The 23245-nt window shown below is 38.3% G+C and overlaps 1 protein-coding gene across 3 annotated transcripts in view; it reads left to right on the forward strand.

Moving 5' to 3' along the window:
- STXBP6 (syntaxin binding protein 6) overlaps window positions 1-22277 on the forward strand; it is a gene marked incomplete at both ends in the record, with an annotated part of 89459 nt that extends 67182 nt beyond the window's left edge. For 2 of the 3 annotated variants that reach the window (XM_082316595.1, XM_082316597.1), the window contains 2 exons: window positions 15645-15802; window positions 22254-22277. In XM_082316595.1, the coding sequence (XP_082172721.1) occupies window positions 15645-15802; window positions 22254-22277 (182 nt within the window). The remainder of the gene's footprint in view (window positions 1-15644; window positions 15803-22253) is intronic. The other variant, XM_082316596.1, reaches the window with a different exon arrangement.
- Window positions 22278-23245: the final 968 nt, after the last annotated feature.

Genomic DNA, 23245 nt, shown 5'->3' on the forward strand with positions numbered 1-23245 from the left:
TGTTTAATATAAAACATTAAGAAATAGAACACTGTATGTAGTCTTGATGATGTCTTAGACCAAAGTGTGATAGTAATTTTCTAAGGATATAACTTACTGATTTGCTGTCTTTCTTTCTCTTCACAGTATTTAAACTCATTCATAAAATGCAAAACAGATTGGATCTGCATCACCTTCACTCACTGTAGACTTTAATGCATTTCATTACATCTGTGCAGCTGTAGAACATCTTTTGTGGAGAAGAGGCTTGATATGGATGCCACTGTTTTGATTCCCAGGGGTGGAATCAAATCTGAAATAACAATCCCTAAAATCACTTAACTTTCCCATTACTGAAGGTTAGAAGCTGGTCCAGGCTACTGAAACCCCAGTTGCACTGGCTAATCATGATAGATCCTGTGCTGCTGTCAGGCTACGAATGCATTCTGTAAAGACATTTGTCTCATCTCTACATTCTCTTAGAAATTTTTCTTCATTAAAATAATACACAAGTGATGGATCTATGTAATAATTTCCATTCTCTCTCCACTGCCACACCACTAACGAGATATAACATCAAATGGTTTCTTTCCCTCTTCGCTTTTATTTACATTTGACAAAAATATAAAATGAGTACCTTGGCTGGTTGCTGTTTCTGCTTACCAGTACATACCCTCGGTTTGAACACCTATAGAAACAATATTCTTTCTTCTGTTTCCTTCTCCTGTCCTTCCCCCCTCTGAAGGACTAGTGCTGAAATGATGCTTTAAAGCCAGTTATGGATTTGGACAGGGAAGTACAGAAGGTGAAGTTCTCTTAAGTGTTGACTTTTAATCTTGCAGCTAGGAAAGTCATTGCTATTCTGACCTGGATAGATTTTTTAGTAGCATATCTTTCCACTCCTGCTGAATTAAGGTCAGTAATATCTTTCAGACTTCCCTTACCACTCTTCAGGAACCATAGCAGACTCTTCTTCATTCACTGTGAACTTCGGCTCAAAGTTATTTTGCTGTTGAGCACCTGGATACTGTGATTGTTCTGCATGGTTCATGCTTGACAGTGGTGCAAAAGTGAAGAAACCTTATTCATCAGTGTCTCATTTAGAACATTTCCACAAAGCTATGATAAAAAAGCTCATGTGGACAAGTTGAGCCTAACTGTACTAGTAAGTAGAGTACTATCAGTAGTCTAGTTATAGCAGTCTTGAAATCAGAGTATTTACTTAGGCCCTCAGGTGGACCTTGCAGCCTCTTCTGAGCTTTGTGCATCTGTGATGATACTACTTGCAAGACCCTGGATAGCTAGCAGTCCAGATCTGGAATGGCTATGTAGGCTGCAGTCATTGCAGGAATCTGAAATTTAGACACATTCTTCCGTCAGTCAATCCAGAAAGAGTACGTAGCTTTCTTTTTTAGCTTTCTTTTCAGTAAATAGGTTAAACCCAGGGCTAAAACAAAAAGTGGGATGTTACTCACTAGACCTTTTTTTTTTTTTTTTTTTTTTTTTTTGTGTGGACCTTAAAATGTACCTTGCAAATCTAAAGAACAGACATGGCTAATGAGAGCAGAGGAAGAAACTGATCTCAGTTGTCAATAAAGCTTATCTTGTTTTGCTGTTTGCTGATGAAGGTTTTACAGCTGAACAGTTAGGATTATCATTTTGCCTCCTATATTCTTTATAATCAGTAGGACCTTTTTAAAAATATGATGTTATAATTCAGAAGGTATTTTTCATTATTGTTAGAAATAACTTGGAAGCATCTGTTTAACTCCCAGGATGTAGATATTACTTAACTTGTAGCAGGAATAAAATATGCTGTTTCCTCATGTGAGAACTGAGATATGTTAAACTTGGCATTTTTTGGCCTTGAAAGTACAAGATTACAGATATATAAAAAGAAATTGTATGCAGATGTAAATAATGGATTGAAAAGCAATGAAGTAACAAACTAGGGTTACATTAAGACATGTTGTTACAGTATAAAATACTCTAAATTACTAGAATTATTGTTATAGGGTTCATTTCAGATGTTGCAAATTGGGAAGACTGAAAAGTATGAGATCATACTTTAAGAGCTTTCTAGAGGTTTAAAAAGTGCTTATAATCTACTCTTTGGTTTTTTTTTTTCTTTTTTCTTTGTCTTATGTGCTTTGGAAAAATACCAAATTAGATGGATTTTTAATCTAAAAGTCTCTGCTTCAAAATAATATGCAATACTTGCCTGCATTTTGCTGTTCACAGCTGTTCTTGGCCACTATGGCATTAATGGGTATTAAAAGGTTCATTTGTGTCAGAAGACATTGCCCACTGTACATCAAAACAAGGGAAAGTAGTGTAATCAGTCTTAATTTGAGATCACTTCTTACTCTAAAACCTGTATTACTTTCCTGAGCAGAATCAGATTTTCACAAAGGTGGAACATTGATCTGTGACTTGAGAGTACAGTGACTCTTAATGTTGCATGATCAGTACAAGCTAAACTAAGTGCAGAATATGTACCACTTATAACAACTACCAGACTTCAGTAACTAATGCTTCTTTTAAAGGTCATAAACTTTACAGATTCAGGTGTAAAAACCTACAGAAGTGTTTTGTTTACTTTCAAAGAAGGTGGAAGTCCGTGGAAATCCTCCTGTTCAGGCTGAGCTAGGAGACTTCTAGATTTTAAGTCTCAAATTTAAGTTGGGAAGGACATCCTTGAAAGATAAATTGAGAAATTGGTGTTCAGATTTAAATCTGCAGCTTCAAGTATTTAAAAGTTATGATTAAATTAATAAATCTAGTAAGGATACTACTATCTATGAATGTTATGTCTTTCAGATCACTTAGTCATCCTTTCTGCCTGGTAACTTAAATATTGAAATTATCTAGAGAACAGTCCATTCGTGTTATATGGGAATTCATTAAGTGGTGAGAGGGAATTATCTAATACGATTACATCAAAGAAATACTATTTCCGTAATCTTCTCCTTAATAACTCCAGCTGTTTAATAAGCCTTTTGTATGGCTATTTAAGAGTTCAGAAACCTTTTGTACGTTTGGTTCTTTTTAGCAGCAGTTTCGTCTTTTATTCAGAAGAGCTCCTAAACGAGGCTGTCAGCACCAATACATGTGAAAGGATGTGTAACAGTCACTTCGCTGGGAGGTGAGAGGGTTGAAAAAGGAGGGGAAGAACATGTTCATCCTGTTGACCTTTATGATCAGCTGTTATTTTGCAATAGTGGTGGAAAGCCTTGGGCTGATCATAGGCTAGGAACTGTAACTCTCTGGTAATGATGATTTTAACAAAACACGTATGCTCAGTAAGGAGAGGCGTCTTATGGAAGTGTGAAGTGCCGGCAGTTGGAACTTCATCAGTCTACATGTTTTTATTTTGAAATACCTAAGCTTCCTGAGTTAGAAACCTAGAGTGCACTTAGTCCTTTATTACTGTTGTGTTTCTGGTGGGTCATTCCGGACACAGCTGTTCCTTGTTGTGAACAGTTCCCATGACAATTTTAGTGGAGGAGGAGATTGGCCTTCATGTCTTCAGTACTGTGTTGCAGTAATGAACAACTGTTAATTTTTTTTTATGACATAATTCTTTCTCCAAACAAAATATATCAGTTTGATTCCTGAATCTGGCTATAGGTGGGAGTCACCTGAGCCTTCACAGCCTAGGGGAAGCTTTCAGACTAGAGAAACTTGTAACTTCCTCTTTCTCCTTTTCCTTGGAAAAAAATTCCTTTCTAGGCAGTTGAATTCCCATCTGAAAAAATGCTAGGTGAAGAACTTGAGCTTCCTGTGGTTGCTTTCTTTCTGAAGTGTTGTTTTCAGTGGTTAAGTACAGTTTGGAGGGTGGAGGAGGAGGTGGCTTTAGTGAAGTGCTCTCTAAAAGAGTGACTAATGAAGATACGAGCTACATTCAAGTTGATTTTTATTATTGACAGTAGCTGATCGAAACAGAAATGTGCACAATTAGCAGAGAAAACATTTAGACATAAACATAGTCATACCAGTCCTGGGCGACTGGGATGTTGCTAAAAGATTGCCCTTAAGTGTATAGCTCCTAGGTTACCAGACCACGTTCTCCCCGAGGGCAGCTGCTCTTGCACAGCCAGTCAGTCTCAGGCCAGACACTGCATTTTCCGTTTGGTGCGTTCAAACCATTGCTCTTGACTGATTCCATCCTAACCTTGGCCAGTTCTCACTGAGTCGTCTTCATTCTTCTCATGAGCTACAACTTTATGTCAGTCTATATGGTAACGGAAGTTGGCGATTTTGAATATGCTACTTAAATGGTCTTTCAATACAGATTGAGTTCGTAGCAAACATGGAATTTTCAAAGTCACCTACCTGATGTAGAAGTGTGAATCTGTTGACAAATACACTGTGTGCCATGCCTCTATTGTAGCAGGTTAGTGCATTATCTTTCTCAATAGCAATTAACACTACTTAATCAGAAGCTCAATCAATAGTATTGCTACAGTGACTGTAAGCAGTACCTTTGTTTAGAAAAATCCTGTGTTTTATCTTCAGGGCATGTTGCTACCTGATTCTCCCACCCACTCTAAAAGAAATGTCAGTACTTTGGTGAATTGAATTTGAAACAAAACAAAACAAAACAAAAAAATTTCATGTGGAGATTTGTAATCCCTTTGGATTGCCTTGACAGGGAAAAGGTGAATTAGGCTTTGTATTGGATTTGGCTGGGATGGAGCTAATGTTCTTCATAGCAGCCAGTATAGTGCTGTATTTTAGATTTGTGACCAAAACTGTGTTGATAACACACTAATGTTTTAGGTGAGCCGTGCTTACACATTGTCAAGGCCTTCTCTGTTTCTCATTCTGCCTGCCCCTAGCAAGTAGGCTGGGAGGGGACGCAACCAGTGAAGCTGACCCAAATTGACCAAGGAGGTACCGCATGCCATGTAACAGCATGCTCAGCAATAAGAACTCGGGGGGGCTACCTCTTCCCAAGATAGCCATTGCTCAGGGACTGGCTAGGCATTGGGCAGCTGGTGGTAAGTGATTGTTTTTGCATCATCTGTTTTTTGTTGGTTTTTTCTCCCCCCCCCCCCCCCCCCCCCCAACTGTTTTTATCTCAAACTTTGAGTTTTCTTGCTTTCGCCCTTCTGATTCTCTTTCCCCATCCCATTGGGTGGGACTAAGCAAGCAGCTGGGTGGGAGCTTACCTGCCAACCAGGGTCAACTCACCACAGGCTTTCATTCAAAATAGATTTTTTTCATATTAAATATAACTCTTCATATGAGTCACTGTCGTCTTATCCTATATGAAATCTGTTTCATCTTTACAAATATCCCTTACAGAAAAATATTCTGATTTTTGGATAGAATTTGATTGGATATTTTTACTTCTGGTCATGAAGAAATGTAGGAAATACAGGATTTCACCTACTGGCAGAAATGGCTGAAAGGTTTCAACCAAAAAACCCATATGACATAATGTCAATAAAAAAACCACATGGAAGTTATTCCATTTCCAGTGATTTAACAGTCAGCTGATGAAAAGCAGCAAAGCTCGCAAGCTTTTTCAGTATTCACAGCTCTCCAGTTGTGGCCCCAATGGAACTGCATTTAAGATAAATATTTAAATTTGGCATCTCATTCTCAAACAGAAGCTTGCCATGGTGCGTAGCTGCTGTTCTTTGTTTTAATTGCACATTCTGCTCCTTGACAGGTCAGCTGTAATAGTGACATTGCTTGAGATCCTGTAGAATCTTTCCCAGAGTAAGCCCCTTTAACTCATAATTGTTGTAATGGGCAAATGTCACTGCTCAGTAGGATTTTTAGACTTCATTGGTTTTATAATCCCCAAGAAAATTACCCTTTTTAGAGAACAAATTAGGCTTTCTTCCTGCAAGGTTTTCGAAGTTATTATATACAAAGTCTTTTCCAGCTTGGATCTTTAGGTAAGTTTTTCCCAAAGGTGTGAATTCCTGTATATTTGGCCTGTATTTGATATACTGAGTTAATAATCTTGACAGTAACTATTTATCATTAATATGAGCCCTAATATTAACTATCATCATTAATTGTAATTTAATACTGATTTTAATTTGTCAGGATTTATCTGTAAGAAGGTATTTGCTTAAAATGTAGTAAAAGTAAGAGCATAAACTGCCCCTGCCCGACCCCCAAGTTTTAACTTTTTGTGCAAAGTAAAGATAAGAGACAAATTCCTACAATAAATTGAAACAAAGATCTGTTAAATGAATTTTTCTAATTTTACTGTTTGAAATTTGAAACAGTAATTTGATCAATCAGTCTCTTCATGACTAGCGTAGGCACTCATATGAAACACTTTTCATATGCAGGGTTTTTCTTCTTTTTCTTGGTCTTCGTCAGATTTTCTGTGGAGAAAATTTTTTTTTTCATCCTTTTTCTCCACTTTTGAATCTGGTCTTACTTAGGTGACCCAACAAAGTAATACTTGTAAAGCTTTAGATAATACATTATTTTGCATATCATCTGTGCAACGTATCTTTCTTTTAGTATCTGTAAGGACATTCATCTTTTCGGTCAACACAAATAATCTGTGCATATAAAAGCATTTATATTAGTTTAACTGTTCAAAAGTATGAATACTTTCCTTGACACCATTGCTACGGAGTACTGAATAAAACAGAAGAGAATCTCAGTAGATCAGGAGGTATTCTCATTATCAAGAGATCTCATCAATGAAAAATATTTTTTTTCACTCCCGTGGCCCCTATGTTGTTTAATGTCACTGTTTAAAATAAAAGGGCACTAGCATCAGAAATAATACTTCCATTTTCTTCCAACAGTGGCAAGAAAGTGTATCCTACTCAACTGTCCGTGGAAAGGATTTTTATAGTCCCTTGCAGAACCATAAAAAGGATTGTTTATTTGTAATACAGCTCTTTCTAAATCTAAGATTTTGCAAGCCATATTGAAAAATTTGGATACACCTTGCTTGTTAGCAATAAAAATATTGAACTGTTGAACCTTTAAGGTAATCAAGGTAAATTTATTTTTTTTAAAGATTTCATCATCTCCACTTGATTAAATTTTATTCCCTATGGTCTGCAGAAGTGTCATGGTTTAACCCCAGCCAGCAACTAAGCACCACACAGCTGCTGGCTCACTCCCCCCTCTGCGGTGGGATGGGGGAGAGAATCAGAAGACTAAAAGTGAGGAAACTCATGGGTTGAGATAAGAACAGTTTAATAATTGAAATAAAGTAAAATAATAGTAATAGTAGTAGCAGTGGTAATAATAATATACAAAGCAAGTGATGAACGATGCAACTGCTCACCACCCACTGACCGATGCCCAGCCCTTCCCCGAGCAGCGGTGCCTCCCTCCCAGCCAACTCCCCCCAGTTTATATACTGAGCATGACGTCATGCAGAATGGCATAGCCCTTTGGCCAGTCTGGGTCAGCCCCCCTGGCTGTGCCCCCTCCCAGCTTCTTGTGCACCTGGCAGAGCATGGGAAGCTGAAAAGTCCTGGACTTAGTGTAAGCGCTGCTTAGCAACAACTAAGACATCAGTGTCTTATCAACATTATTCTCATACTAAATCCAAAACATAGTGATATACCAGTTACTAAGAAGAAAATTAACTCTATCACAGCCAAAACTAGGACAAGAAGTCATTCTCTTCATGTGCCGCTTTCAGGTTGTGGTCAGCTAATGGTCGTCTGTGTTTCATGCTACTTGATTTTCTTTAATTTGTGTGGTTCTGGTTAGGGAAAATAGCAGAGATCATCCAGATGCATGGATTTGGTATGTTTGGAAACAATAATATTTGGCCAGCTAAAAGTGGGGTTGGTTCTTTTCTTAGGGAAGTTTATGATAAGAATTCAACCAAGATGATAGGTAAAAAGATACTCTTTGTCTCATGAAATCCCTAAAGCCACAAATAGTTGGAGACTTGGAAAATATACTAGATAAATATCACTGTATATTTACCTTGCTCTAAAACTTTTTTGAAAGCATCTGCTGATTCTTGTAATTTTCTTAAATGTCCATCAGTTTTTGTTAAACAACTTCTTCAGGAGTTTTCTTGGAACATGATGAATATTCCAACCAGATCAGACCAAAATCTGTTTATCCTAGTATTTTGTCTTTGATAGCAGTGATCACCTTAATTCATTATTTGCCAAACAAAATTACCAATTTCCAATGCTTTTGGGGAGAGGGAGGAATACATGTCCTAAAGGGAAGGCTTACAGCATTTAAACAGGTTAAAGCATAGTTGTCTGAAGGACATCAAACAGCTGGCTTCATTACATTTCCTACCTGTAGCTAGATTGATTAAAGTGAAAGTAAAATTAAATAATAATATGGGCATAAGATGCATTAGTATTGGCAAGCACTGCTAACTGTAACTCAGGAGTCAGACTTTCTGTGACTTGTTCTAGCTGTTGTCAGTCCAAAGTAATGTTGTAGGAATCATCCAATTTCTGCTATGTTCAGAAACACTTTAGTTTTTCTATGGGGCAGATCCTAGCTCTCATCCTTGAACATGGAGAGAAGTTTTGCAGTGGAGCTGCTTGTACTCTAGTAGATGTAGGGGAGGTTTAGGGAAGCCTACGTCAGGGGTGTTCATGGGATGCAGAATGCAGAGCCTGGTTACTTGCAAGCTGTTGATCAGCACTGACGGTGGAGATACTTAGCTGGAACAAGTACAAATTCCCACACAGCAGCCCACACTAGAGGGTTTCTTCCCCCTCAGTTTCGTGCTGCTTGAGCCACAGTACCTTCAGGTTTAGCATAGCATGCGTTATCTCTGCCAGAGACATAACCGACCAGAAACAGAACGCTAAAATAGCAGCCTTTCGCTGACAAAAAGACACAAAAGGACATTAAGTAAAAAAAAAAAAAAAAAGTCTCATTGTGACTGGTATGACCTGCCATACTAGGTTTGATTTTTCTTTTTTTTTTTTTTTCCTCCAGTCTATTAAAACTTTTTAAAGTAGTGAATGAGTTTAGTGTCAAGGAAATACTGTGGATCTTTGCTGTGCAGTAATTATGGGTAGGTGTTTTTCAAAACCTGTAATGAGAACCAAGATGGAGGTAGATAAAAAAGGTTTGACAATTCAAAAAGAAAAAAACACAAAAGAAAAAACAAAACCCAAATGACTTCTACTTTGAGACATGCAAATGACTGTAATAATTTTTATCAAGCCTGGTATTTGAAAATTAATGCTTGACATTGACAACTAAGACAACATCCAACATGAATAGCCATATTACGTGTAGGACTGAAGATTAAATGAGGTTTTCATGAGTCTGAATTCTGTTTGCATCCATAGAGAAGCCTTGGTATTTAACAATTATTTGAACCAGGTAATAATTCTGTGCTGAAAACTTCAATTGCTAGTTAACTTGAAATACATTTTCTACCTTTGTAAGGCTATTGAGCAAATCCTTGGTAAAAACTTTTCTAGACACACAAAGGGCAAGGAGTGCTGGCACCAGAGATTTGTTAAAAGCAAATTGGTCCCAACCAGCTTGTGTTCTGTGGTGAAGCGACTGGCTTGGTGGATGAAGGGAGAGCAGCAGATATCATTTTCCTTGACTTCAGCATTCAACACTGTCTTCTCTAGCATCGTCATAGCAAAGCTGGGGAAATACAGACTGGATAGGTGGACAACAAGGTGGGTGGACATCAAGGGTAACGGTCAGCAGTTCAAAGTCCAAATGGTAGCCAGTTACTATTGGCATTCCTTCTAAGTCAGCACCAAGGCCTGTGCTATTTAACAGGATGAAATGCTAAGAGAAACCTAAGAAATTAACTGTGGTTCTTTAAGGGAAAAATTTAACTTTATTATATTTCTGAAATTCATTTAAAAATAGATGTAGTATCTTGAAAAGTCACAGAAATACTTCACCTGAAATTACTGTTTATCTTGAGAATTTTTCCCATGCTTAGGTAACTTGCTGGTAAGAGATTTGGAACCTGTGAACACAAGATCAAAATATTAGCAAATTGGGGTTTTTTTTCTTTGTGATTTTACTTACAATTTAATCAAATTGTATATATGTGTATGGAGTCTAATAATAATCATTGGTATGAAAAGTTAGAAAACTGCTATAACCAAGCAAAGAATTTAAAGCTGATCAGTTATATAAGTCACAAGGATCATCATTAATTTTAGATGGAAATTAAAAAGGTGATTTATTTTCAAAATTCCCTTCTGAAGCTATATTCTGTCATTGTCACCTCCATTTTTGAGGAGTGATGAGATAAACTGAAAAGTAATCTTAATTCCTAGCTATAATTAGAAATACAGTCTTAAGGTTTCTTTCACTATCCTTTGTCAGGAAACCCGGAATTTATATTCATCTCTTCCTCTCTTAGTGTTTTGTTTTTTGGTTTTTTTTGTTTTGGTTTGGTTTGTTTGTTTTTAATATTTGGCTTTTGTCAATTTAAACTGTTTTTTCAGTGTTTTGAAGTAACTTGGGAAGAGAAATAATGCTGTACTATATATCCTCTTCCCTTCTTCAGACCACTTTCCCACTTACGAACAGCATCTCTGTGATGCTTTCACGAGGATGTGTTCATTCTTAATTGTTAAGCACCTTTCTCTTCTCTCTAGAGTCATTTAGTTTTGTATTGGTATTTTAATTGTTCAGTGCTTTTGGTTCTTGAGTGATGAGTGCACAGGCAGTTAACAAAACACAATATAGTGAAGGAGAAAAAAGCTATTCTTTGTATTTACAATCAATGTTTCCAAATTTCTGTTGAACTTTTAGTGGCACCAGTATATCTGAGTGTAAATAGCATGTGTAGGCATATAGAATAATTATGCTGTGATAGAGGTGGTCTTGTTAATGAGCTTGAACTGATTGTCATTACGCTTTTAACCTTTATTCAGTGACACGGGTCCAGTTTCATGCAGTTCAATGGGAACCATAAATATCTGTTTTCTTTAAATTAAAAAAAAGTTCATGTGATAGATGGAACTTCTTAATTATCATAGCTAATTGCATTCATTTCCTTCTCAGAAGAAGGTAGTTGCTAAATTCTACATTAATGCATATACAGTTAAAAAGGTGAATGCTTGTATTTACAAATCAGTCACTGTAGAGTCTTATCACTAATGTACAGATAAATCTCCTCATTGAACCGAAATACATTTGATATGGCTAATAGAGAATGCAATGAACCTTTTATGAATGTGTGATAAAACAAATCATGCAAACTAAATAATAGTATCTCTAGAGACCAATTAGTTTCTTCAACAAATAGACCGGTTCCCAGGCTGATTGATGATAGTATCTTTATATTTTTCAGGTTACTGGGTATGGTGGGTTAAGGATATACTTTTGTGCATGATAAAAGGCCTAAAGCAATGTCACCTGATTTCATGGGCTGCAAACCCCTCTGATATAGCTTGTGATCGTAAGAACCAAAAAATTAAAAATGAGTCTGAGAGGAGCTGTGGTGCTTCCTGAAAAGTGTTATTTCTTCAGTTTTTATGCCCATAAGCTAGGGTCACTGGTCTAAAGCACTCGCCCAAGGGCCGCTGCCCTTCTGCTATTTCTGTGCCTTTGGGCCTCAGTAATGTTATGTATAATTATACGGGTCACTGAATTCTCTAAAGGGAGCAGTGATTTTAATTCCAATAGTTTATATTTTACTGCAGCAAATTCAAAATAAAATATATAATTTGCTTAGCAAATTGGATTACCAAGCTGTGTAACTATTGATTGATTTGGAAATCTGCATGTTCCTTTCCTCTGGGTAGACAACTTCAGATAATAAGACAAAAAGTGTTATAGAAGAAAAAGCTGTATTAGGACTTGTTTGCGTAACTGAAAATAAATTAGCAGTATGTTTCTGTGCTTTTATATATAGCAAAATTAAACTGAAGAAACCCAGTGAATTAAGCTTGATTTGTTTAGTTTCAAACTGAAGTTGTCCTAAACGTACGTTTTGTTGATACTATAAATTAATATTAACCTAATGCTTTATATTAAACTCAGTATAAATACATATTTTCCCCATATTATCTGGCAATATTTGCTCCACTTACTCAGTGAGTCTGCAAATACTGTTGGATAGCAAAAACCTGTGTGCTTGCCCTTAATAGACACTTAAAAAAAAAAAAAAAAGCTGTTTAATAAAATTACAAAATAAGTAAACTTTTTCTATTTTGCTTTCATGTTTATTTGAAAGAGAAGAGTCTGTAGTATCAACTACTGGGATCTGTTCTACAGCGCTATAGAAAGATATAGGTGCTCCAGAAATGGAAGGATCTCTTTATACCTTAGAAAAAGCAGCCATACAAGCATGCGACTCTTTCTGCTCACAATGAAGACTGCAGCCACACAAAATTCAAGATCATGGGCCCTTGGAATTGAACATCTTGGAACAAAGCAAGTTCTTTCCTACTAAAAACAACTCAGAACATCAGCTGACCCATACCCATATTTTGGTGGTGTTTATCTCATTTTGCAAGTGCTATAAAATCTCTTCCCTGAGAAGATGTATGTGAAAAGCTGTTTAAAGCCTTCCATTGAGGAGCTTGTGTTTCTAATCTAGTAGATGAGAAGTTCTGAAACCCCTCAGGCTCTTCACGGGGGGGGGGGGGGGGGGGGGGGGGGGGGGGCGGGGGGGAAGGTGGTTAACAAAAAAAAAAGGTGGTTAACAGCAGTTGTCACATCTTTGGTAAAAGTTGAGAAAAGATGGAAAACAGTCTTTCCAGACTCTAGGAAAGAGATGTTGACTGTCATTTCTTTAGTTTTTTTCTTCAGTGTCTCAGTGCAGCTGGCATAAGTTTACACCTAAGTGGGTACAGTTCAGGCAGTTTTGTTGTTCAGTCATGGAACAAACTTCTCTGGAGATCATGAATCACAGTAGTTATCTCCTGAAGAACAGCTTAAAAATTTTGCAGGTTGTAGGTGATTTGTTCGTAGGAATGATTCTCCAATACATCCAGTATAAGTGTTGTTATTCTTGCAGTGGTACTAATGTAAGGACAAGGCATAGTCAGTCATACCGGCAACCACCTACACATGCTCTAGAAATACACTGATGAAATTCAACAGACTACTGACACATGGGTTTCTGTGTTGCTTATAGATTAGAGTGGATTTTATTTTATTGTTTTACTGATATTCCATTGGAAAAGATTATCCAAAAGTAGTTCTCCAAAACAGTCTCAGAATAGCAACTTCTGCAAGTGACTGCCCATAAAAAAATATAGCAGATCTTACCTGGAGAGAACACAATATTGTATTAGCTAGAGAGAAAAACAGTTACTATCATTGTGCCAAACTTCCAAGTTCATTCTCTGCTGAAAACAATGTGGAGAAATAGATATCAATCTTTGGCCACAAATCCTGATATTTCAGGAATGTAGAAAATACAGAATATTTTCATTCTGCCAATTTCCTATTGACATTGACAGAAGGTCAGCAATGTGTTAACTTCTACTCCCCAGCACATTTTAAGACTTCAGAAGATGCTTAGTCTTATAAAGCACTCCATGTACCTTGCTTCCCTTGAATTCAGCAGAAGCTTTGTGATCTTGTAAAGCAGCAACAGAGTTAATCCAGTGTTGAGAGCTTTTAAAACTCTTATCCGAGAAAACTAGCACTGATTTATACAAGAGGTTAAAGCCTTTAGATCACACTACCAAAAATAGGAAACTGTTTCCAGTGCAGTGTTGCCTAGTACTTGTGTTTATTGGGAAAGCTACCTGAACAGAAGCCAAAATAATCTCCTAAGAACTGGCTTTAAACAAGCAAATTATGAACAAAATAGTTCCAACTCAGAGTGTTCTCAGAGTGTTCATCTCTTCAACATTAATGCCAATCGTTATTTCCCTTTTCTAAATGCAGCCTCTTTGTTCCATGCAACAATAGAAAAACCCAAACTTGTAGCTGTTCCACATCCTATACATCCATTATTTTTAATTACTAATGTGAAAACTGTAACAGTATTGATATACAGCAGGCCAGGGTGCTCTTTCCTTGGTATTTCTCATATTGACTCATCATATGTGAGTCATTGTGTGTAGGTTCTTGGGTCCCTCCCCCACCTCCATAGTTTGATACTAGTTGTGTTTTAGTTTAATAAAATTTTAAGGCAGTTTATCTCAATAGTTCCTGCATGTGCAGCTTGTACTGTTGTTCCAGAGGCTACTTGGGGCAACCTATGGTTTCATGCTTCACTGTTTGTTTGCTGTTTCTAAGGAAAGGAGTATTATCTGTAAAATGAGTCTGAATGGGTCTTTTGTTCTTCTTTTTCCTTATGAAAATAATAGCAAAATAACCCTTCAAATTAATGTTTGGGTTTTATTTTTTAACCTGGCAATATTTTTGAAGTAGATACACTTTTCAGATTAACGATAAAAGTGGTAGGTTTGTGTTTATTTTCACTTGACTTTGTTATAACAGCAGATTTGCTCTGTAGTGCTCGGTTCAGCTTTGTGTGTTGAACTAGTTTTGTACCTTTACCAGCATAATTCATTTGAAAGTGTTACACATTTGGTTTTCATGCTGTGAAAAAATGCTCTGTGCGATGACAATATTTGGGGCAGTTCAGAGAACGGCGTAAGAGTGGTTAATACTCTATTTGTATTGGCTTTCTGGCTCTTGCAGTGCCTTTATATGTGTCTAGACAACAAATTCCTAGATAACAAATTCCCTGTAGGTAGATTAAGTTTTAAATCTTGTGGAAGAAAACACACTTCTGCTGAAAAGGTTAAAGGATGAGACAATTTTTTTTTTTTTTGTCCTAGATGTATTTTAATACATACCAATTCGTACTGATAATGTGTAACTTTCTCTGAAGGGTTTTCAGTTTGTACTGTGGTTTATATTATAAAAGTTCATCAGCAGTTCATTCCAGAAAGAGGAAAATCCCTTCTGTTGAGAAACGGTATAGAAAAGAGTACTGAAAAGCGTGAGCATTTAAAAGGGATAAACGTAGAGGAGAAAGGGAGTTCTGTTGAAAACTTGAAGAAACTACTACATTGCATGCCAAAGAAGAAACAGAGAAACTGATAAGTTGATTTGGATGATAAAGCTAAAGGCTTAGAAGATATTGAGCCTTGCTGGGACTTTAAATACTAAGGTTTAAATAAAGTATGTTGTCACATGAAACATGGCTGGTGCTCCATGTGGAGAAGGGTCAAAGGTAGATAGATCAGAGCAGCATAAAATAACTGTAGTAATAGTGTTCGGGGTGCACTTGCAAATGAAATATTATAATAATTATAGCGTGGAAAAAAAATGGTGAATTCATACAGATGTGTCCTGCGGTATCAATCATTTATTCTCTAAGGAAATAGTGTAACCTCCAAAGAAAGTTAATCTGTATTAACATGAGAGTGTTGTGAAGAAGCTGTGTACACTTGTGAATGGTTTCATTGATTTAGTAGAATAGCTTCCTGAAATGACATATGGGCATAAGGCTTAAAAAAAATACATAGTTAGGTTATGTCCACTGCTTCCTTATATTCCCCAAGTATTATGTTGCCATATGATACTTGTTTATAAGTTGCTAATAATATGGTTTGAGTGAGAAAAAACAATAACTTATCCCATTATCCAAAATGCAACTAGATGGTAAACTAGCAGATAACACATCAGCTCTAGAACATCATAAATGAAAATAATTGTATTTAATACAAAGCATATATATATATATATGGGTGTTCTAATAGTTTCTTTTGATATTGCAGGAAACAGCATACTCCATTCAGCAGCAGACAGTGTGACAAGTGCAGTACAGAAGGCAAGTCAGGCCTTGAATGAGCGTGGTGAAAGGCTAGGTCGAGCAGAAGAAAAGACAGAGGAGCTGAAAAACAGTGCTCAGCAGTTTGCAGAAACTGCACACAAGGTAAGATTTTGGCAGGATAAGGCTCTTGGTAGGTTAGAGACACACATTCCTTTATTTTGAGAGGAGGAAGTTCTAGAAAAAATTGCTGTCAGTCACTGTTTACAAACAGCTTGCTGTTTTCCTTGATACTGTTCCTTCCTTGGCAGATTTCTGGTTTATAGCTACTTCTGTGCATAGATCTGAGGTTTGCTGCATTTCCACTTGAATTGAAACTACCTATCTTCACCTTCCTGAAGCAAATTTTAAATCCATCATCACACTACTGTTTGGTACTAGTCCTCATACTTCGTGCAGCAGTATAGTGAAATTGTTGTTCATCCCCTTTGATAAGGAGTCATGGGTCTGTGACTTTCTCTTTCTGAAGACGTATCTTTTTATGTCTGGAAATGTTATTTATGAGGATTTTGAGGAATTGTTCTGTCTCAGGAATGTATGGACATTGCCTGTTCTTGATGGAAGGTATTGATAGTACTGTGCCTGTTGCTTCTGCATGTGCATAATGGTGCTGAGCTTCCATCTCTGTGACAGAAATTCTAGGTATCCACAGCATTTGATTTGGTGGCTGCATAACACATCCACAGCAGACAGAATGCTTTTCAAAAAAAAAAGTAAAAGTTTTCTGAATGTGAGCAACCATTTTAGCATGCAAGTTTTGATAGTTTTGATGCTTAGCACGTGCATTAGGCTTTATCATGCTTATGCCAAAAAATGCCTGGCTACTGCATTAACACTGGAAAACTTGGATTGATACCTTGCAGTTGTATGCAAGCCTCTGCCTTATTTAGCCTTTAAAGTGTCACAAAACCACTTTTTTTAATATTTACTGGGATAATCCTCTACTTTGTAGTCCATTTAGATTAGCGTGGTTCAGCTTAGTGTCCTGAGTATGGTATGAGCCTGCTTTTGGACTTTCATCTACCACCACCACCTCTTCCCACCACCACTAGTGATGATAACTGTGCCAACTAAACCAACCTTAAACAGCAGCTACTACTGCCTCTAGCATAAGGGGCAAAAGGTTTGCTGCTTTAGAGTAAAGCATAGAGTGCTGCTTGGTAAGGGAGTTCAAAAATGAAAAATTCCTCTGATAGTTGGGCCGCTTGAATCTTGATTAAGATTTGAATAGGTTTCATTAGTGTGTGTTGCCCTTTCGTCTTCCACATGTGCAGAATAGCGGTTCCACAGATGAAGACATGCTGTGAACAGAAAAAATTCTTTTCAGCAGGTTCTATTAGGCAAATCTTATTTTTAAAATCTCAGGATTAAAGGATGAAGTATTGTAATAAAAATACCATCTTTCATAGCCTGTGCTGTACCATATTTAGAAATAAAAGTTTACAAAATCCTGATGTAATAATTCACAACAAAAATTGGAGGGAAACATAGCAGGAATGGTGGAGAAGCTAAAAACATCCACAAGTATTTTATGTTTTTAATCAAATAAAAAATGTGGGAAAATTCTCAATCAGGATTTTGTACATAGTCATTTGAGCTTACATGTCTCTGGCAGTAAGTGAGAACAGTTTCTGCAGGAAATGTCTAAGTGATGCAGGATAGAAAAGGATAATCTCCATTTGGACTGTGTGCTGGGCTGGGATTTATGAAACCTTCCTGCCAGTCCAATTCTACAGATTACCAGTCTTCCTCAGATGAGTGTGAGGCCATGTGCTGTTGAAGCTATCCCAGTTATCAGCTGCCTGAAACAGGAGTGTGATGGTCTTTCAGTGGATGATAGTTAAGGATTTGTAATAAATGCTTGGGTTTTGTCTTTTTAACAAGAAAATAACATCTTTGTGTTTGAAGAAAACAAAATATAGTTTAGTTCTTAGAGGACCGCAAATGAATAATTGTCATCTTAATGATCATAAGGATAATTTAGTAAAATGGGGTTTACAACACCTTTTTCTTGCAAATTTTTCTGTATTGGTGTCCCGAGTCTTGAATTGTATCTTAGCAGTGCAGAAGTCCTGCAATTTCTCTGCTGTTATCTCACAAAAATGCATAGGGCAGCCACCCAAGGATGTATTAGGTTAGAGAGACTGTGGTTTTATGGTGATGTGCTTTGGTTTGCAAGAGGGGTTGTTGGGGTTTTGGTGGAGCATTTAGGAATAAGTACAGTATTGTTTATTTTAATGTTTCTCTGATTAAGTCTTTGAGGGGCAGCTGCTATTCAGACCTTAGATGTTTGTACAGAAAACATATTACTCCAGTGAAACCGGGAAGGACAGGTCCAGCTGAATGTTGCTTAAATGGCAAAATTGTAACTTTCTGGCAAAACAGTGACATGAAGAGAGAGGCACCAATTTTAACTTGCTAGTATTTATTAACACTTTGTGCAGCAAAGCAGAGTTCCCATTTTAGTTGCTTAATAGTTGCCTTCAGTAAAACAGTAAAAGTACTTTGAATTATTGTCAGCCCGTAATTAATTTCACCACTATAGTATCATGACTGGATACAGATTTCTCTTACAGCTTAATTTGTATGTCTGGACGTTACTTGGGCAACAAACAGGAGGAGTTGGAAGCCATTATGCAGCAGGAAAACTATGATATAGTTGCAATCATGGAAACATGGTGGGATGACTTGAACAACTGGAGTGCTGCAGTGGACGGCTATAAACTCTTCAGAAGGGATAGGCAAGGAAGGACAGGCATTGAGGAAGCCCTGTATGTTAGGGAGTGTCTTGACTGTGTAGAGCTTGATGATGGTGGTGAAAGGATTGAGACTTTATGGGTAAGAATCAGTGCAAAGGCTAACAAGGCAGATATGGTGGGAGTCTGTTATAGACCATGCAACCAGGATGAAGAGGCAGATGAAATATTCTGTAAACAGCTGGGAGAAATCTCACAATCGCTAGCCCTTGTTCTCATGGGGGACTTCATCTTACCAGATGTCTGCTGGAAATACAGTACAGCAGAGAGGAAACAGTCTAGGAGGTTCCTGGAGGGTGTGGAAGACAACTGCTTGACACAGCTGGTGACTGAGCCAGCTAGGGAAGACGCCCCGCTGGACCTGTTGTTTACGAACAGAGAAGGACTGGTGGGTGATGTGATGGTTGGAGGCTGTCTTGGGCACAGCAGTCACAACATGATAGAGTTTTTGATTCTCAATGAAGGAATGAGGGGGGTCAGCAGAACTGCTACCTTGGACTTCTGGAGGGCAGACTGTGGCCTGTTTAGGAGCCTGGTTGACAGAGTCCCTTGGGAGGCAGCCCTGAAGTGCAAAGGAGTCCAGGAAGGCTGGATGTTCTTCAAGAAGGAAATATTAAAGGCACAGGGGCAGGCTGTCTCTATGTACTGAAAGACAAGCTGGGGGGGGAAGAAGACCTGCCTGGCTGAACAGAGAGCTTTGGCTGGAACTCAGGGAAAAGAAGGGGAGTTTATGACTTTTGGAAGAAGGGGCAGGCAACTCAGGAGGACTACAAGAATGTCATGAGGTTATGCAGGGAGAAAATTAAAAGGGCCAAAGCCCAACTAGAACTTAATCTGGCTACTGCCATAAAAGACAATAAAAAATGTTTCTATAAATACATTAGCAACAAAAGGAGGGCTAAGGAGAATCTCCATCCTTTATTGGATGCAGGGGGAAAGCATAGTGACAAAGGATGAGAAAAAGGCTGAGGTACTTAATGCCTTCTTTGCCTCAGTCTTTAACAGTCAGACCAGTTGTTCTCGGGGTACCCAGCCCCCTGAGCTGAGGGGAAATGGTTACTGACTTGCTATACCACGTAGACACACACAAGTCTATGAGTCCGGATGGGATACACCCAGGGGTACTGAGGGAGCTGGTGGAAGTGCTCACCATGCCACTTTCAATCATTTATCAGCAGTCCTGGCTAACCGGGGAGGTCCCAGTTGACTGGAGGTTAGCAAATATGATGCCCATCTACAAGAAGGGCCGGAAGGAGGATCTGGAGAACTACAGGCCTGTCAGCCTGACCTCAGTGCCAAGGAAGGTTATCATCTTGAGTGCCATCACACAGCACATACAGGGCGACCAGGCCGTCAGGCCCAGTCAGCATGGGTTTATGAAAGGCAGGTCCTGCTTGACTAACCTGATCCCCTTCTAAAACAAGGTGACTTGCTTAGTGGGTGAGGGAAAGGCTGTGGATGTTTTTTACTTAGACTTTAGTAAAGCCTTTGACACCATTTCCCACAGCATTCTCCTGAAGTAAGTGCCTGCTTATGGCTTTGATGGGCGTACTCTTTGCTGGGTGAAAAACTGGCTGGATGGCCAGGCCCAAAGAGTTGTGGTGAAAGGACTTAAATACAGTTGGTGGGTGGTCACAAGTGGTGTTCCTCAGGGCTCAGTATTGGGGCCAGTCCTGTTTAATGTCTTTATTGATGATCTGGATGAGGGGATTGAGTGCACCCTCAGTAAGTTTGCAGATGACACCAAGCTGGGCAGGAGTGTCGATCTGCTGGAGGGCAGGAAGGCTCTACAGAGGGATCTGGACAGGCTGGATCAATGGGCTGAGGCCAACTGTATGAGATTCAACAAGGCTAAGTGCCAAGTCCTGTACTTGGGTCATAACAACCCCATGCAACGCTACAGGCTTGGGGGAGAGTGGCTGGAAAGCTGCCTGGTGGAAAAGGACGTGGGGGTTTTGGTCAACCGTTGACTGAATATGAGCCAGCAGTGTGCTCAGGGGGCCAAGAAGGCCAATGGCATCCTGGCTTGTATCAGGAATAGTGTGGCCAGCAGGACCAGGGAGGGGATAGTGCCCCTGTACTTGGCACTGGTGAGGCCGCACCTCGAGTACTGTGTTCAGTTTTGGGTCCCTCACTACAAGAAGGACACCGAGGTGCTGGAGCGTGTCCAGAGAAGGGCAACAAAGCTGGTGAAGGGTCTAGAGCACAAGTCTTATGAGGAGAGGATGAGGGAGCTGGGGTTGTTTAGTCTGGAGAAGAGAAGGCTGAGGGGAGACCTTATTGCTCTCTACAGCTACCTGAAAGGAGGTTGTAGCGAGGTGGGGGTCGGTCTCTTTTCCCAAGTAACAGCTGATAGGACAAGAGGAAATGGCCTCAAGTTGTGCCAGGAGAGATTTAGATTGGATATGAGGAAAATTTCTTCACCAAAAGGGTAGTCAAGCATTGGACCAGGCTGCCCAGGGAAGTGGTTGAGTCCCCATCCCTGGAGGTATTTAAAAGACGGGTAGATGTGGCACTTAGGGAGATGGTTTAGTGGTGGACTTGGCAGTATCGGATTTATGGTTGGTCTCAATGATCTTAAAGGTCTTTTCCAACCTAAATGATCCTATGATTCTATGATTCTACTTCAGCTATATGTCAGGTCATTTTAAGATACAAAACACATAATGGAGACAGTGGAAGATGCATGGCATAGGAATAGTCTTTCTAGCATCTTTAAAAAACACCTTAGTCACCTGTAAAAAAAATACAAAAAAAACCCAAAACACACTTAATTTGCACCAGAAACAACAGCACTCACAGGTGACTGCACAGGAGCTCAGAGTTATGGATTCTGTACAATAAAAACTTGTTGTCAGAGTTGCCTGCTAAAGACACGTTTTTCTGAAAAAAAATATTGTTGTTTGAGGGGAGAAACAAAAGTGTTGGTTGGAGTTCTTTCATGCTGAAATCCCTTTCTAGTATATCTCTTCAAATAATAGTTTTTTAAAATGGCACACTTATGACCAGGTCCTTGAGTATCAAAGGCTTATGTTAATTAAATTTGAGTCATTTATTGGTCAGCATTTCAGTGGTAGCAAATGAGGAAATTTTAACTGCCCCAATCAGTTCTGGTTTCTAGGTAATTTCCTAGAGGGTTTACTCGTCTCAGCTTCGTTAGCATGTTATTATCTACATATATCAATTTTTTATTATACAGAGCCTGAAACTAAGTTCTCTGCTTGGTTTGCCAAAGTCAGTTTGTCTACACTTTTTATACAGGATTTAACTCACTTTAGCTCTTCCTTCTCCCTCTCATTCCCAGTTTTAAGTCCATTTTTGAATTATTTGAAATGGAAATAATAAGTAATCACAGAGGTAGAAGGGCAATCAGTCCTTAATTTTTCATCATTACGTAGTGGCAGAGTTGCTGAACAGGTGTTTTAAATTACTTGTCTAGAATTTCTGATTGTATTTAACAATCCAAATCATTAGGTCTAAATGACCATTCTTTTAAGCATGTCTTTGTTTCTTGCCTCTTGCTCTAGCCCTCCTCACAGACAGCAAAATGATGGAACATTAGGAAACACAGCTATGAAAGCAGATAAATCCTGCCTCCTCAGCATAGCAAAGGGAGACTTTGCCTGTCTGTCACAGTAAAGGGAACAACTGCATATCTGTGTGCAAAGAAGTTATGGATTTCAGGCATCTTTTGGATAATTCAGTTTACAAACTCTTCTGATCCAGACTAGCCACATTAGCTTGATAGAGCTATCATTACATGTGATCTCTCTTTAATTCATTTTTTCTTTCTTTTTCAGCTTGCCATGAAGCACAAATGCTGAGATACTGTCCAAAGTTGAAATCTTCCCGAGAGAAACTGAAAAGGCTACATTCAGCAACTTTTACAGGAGATCCAGACTTCTGTGTGCTTTTTTCTTCCAGTTCAGTGGAGCTGCATTCTTTCAGTTTCTGTGCAGGAAAAAGTGTTGCATTTCTACCTTTTTGACTTACTTTTGTTCCTCTTTTGTAATATTGCTACACAGTCCTGCAGTACTTTCTACCTGTATTTCAGTTGTTACAGGAGTGAAAGCAAACAGGGGAACTGGACCAAATGACAAGCTGATCAGGATTAAAATAGTAATATTTCTTCCCCAGTTGTACAGAAAATTATTTAACTGGTTGTGGATGTATGTATGGAAATAAAATCCAAAGAAGGGGTATACTTTCCTTCATTTTATGTAGCATCAGCAGAATGTGAATGTTGGATTAAACACCTGGGTTTATAACTATAGTGGAGAATAGACTGCTTTGTCTGAGGAAACAGAAAACCTTGTTTCTTCTGTCCAATGTAGGAAATTTTGCATGTGCCATCACCAGCATTCAGAAGTGCATATCTGAGTTTCATATGGGAATCTGTTACCAGTGCTGCATTTTGAATATTCCTGTTTTCCCTTCTGGATTATTTGAATAGTATAATGAAACCTACAGAATGTATACTTGAGGTTTCAAAATTGAAGAAAAAAGTAATTTTTACATCTATACACTCATAGCTGTGCCTCAAACACAATCTAGAATTTAGCAATCTGGTATAAAATAACATTTCATTTTCTTTTTACATGTGATTCTGTGGCTAAAGGCCTATGTAAAAGAGAATGCAAAGGCCTGGGAAAATAAAAATGCACTATTTTCCAAATTTATTTTTCATAAATTCTACAGTAAGTGGTTTTGGGAACACTTCAGAAATTTGTCTGATTAGAATGACTTTTGTGTTAGCTAGTCATGTGATTTTTAAAATAGAAGCTTTCAAAAA

The sequence above is a fragment of the Platalea leucorodia genome, assembly GCF_965183815.1.
Source record: "Platalea leucorodia genome assembly, chromosome: 7".
Lineage (NCBI taxonomy): Eukaryota > Metazoa > Chordata > Aves > Pelecaniformes > Threskiornithidae > Platalea > Platalea leucorodia.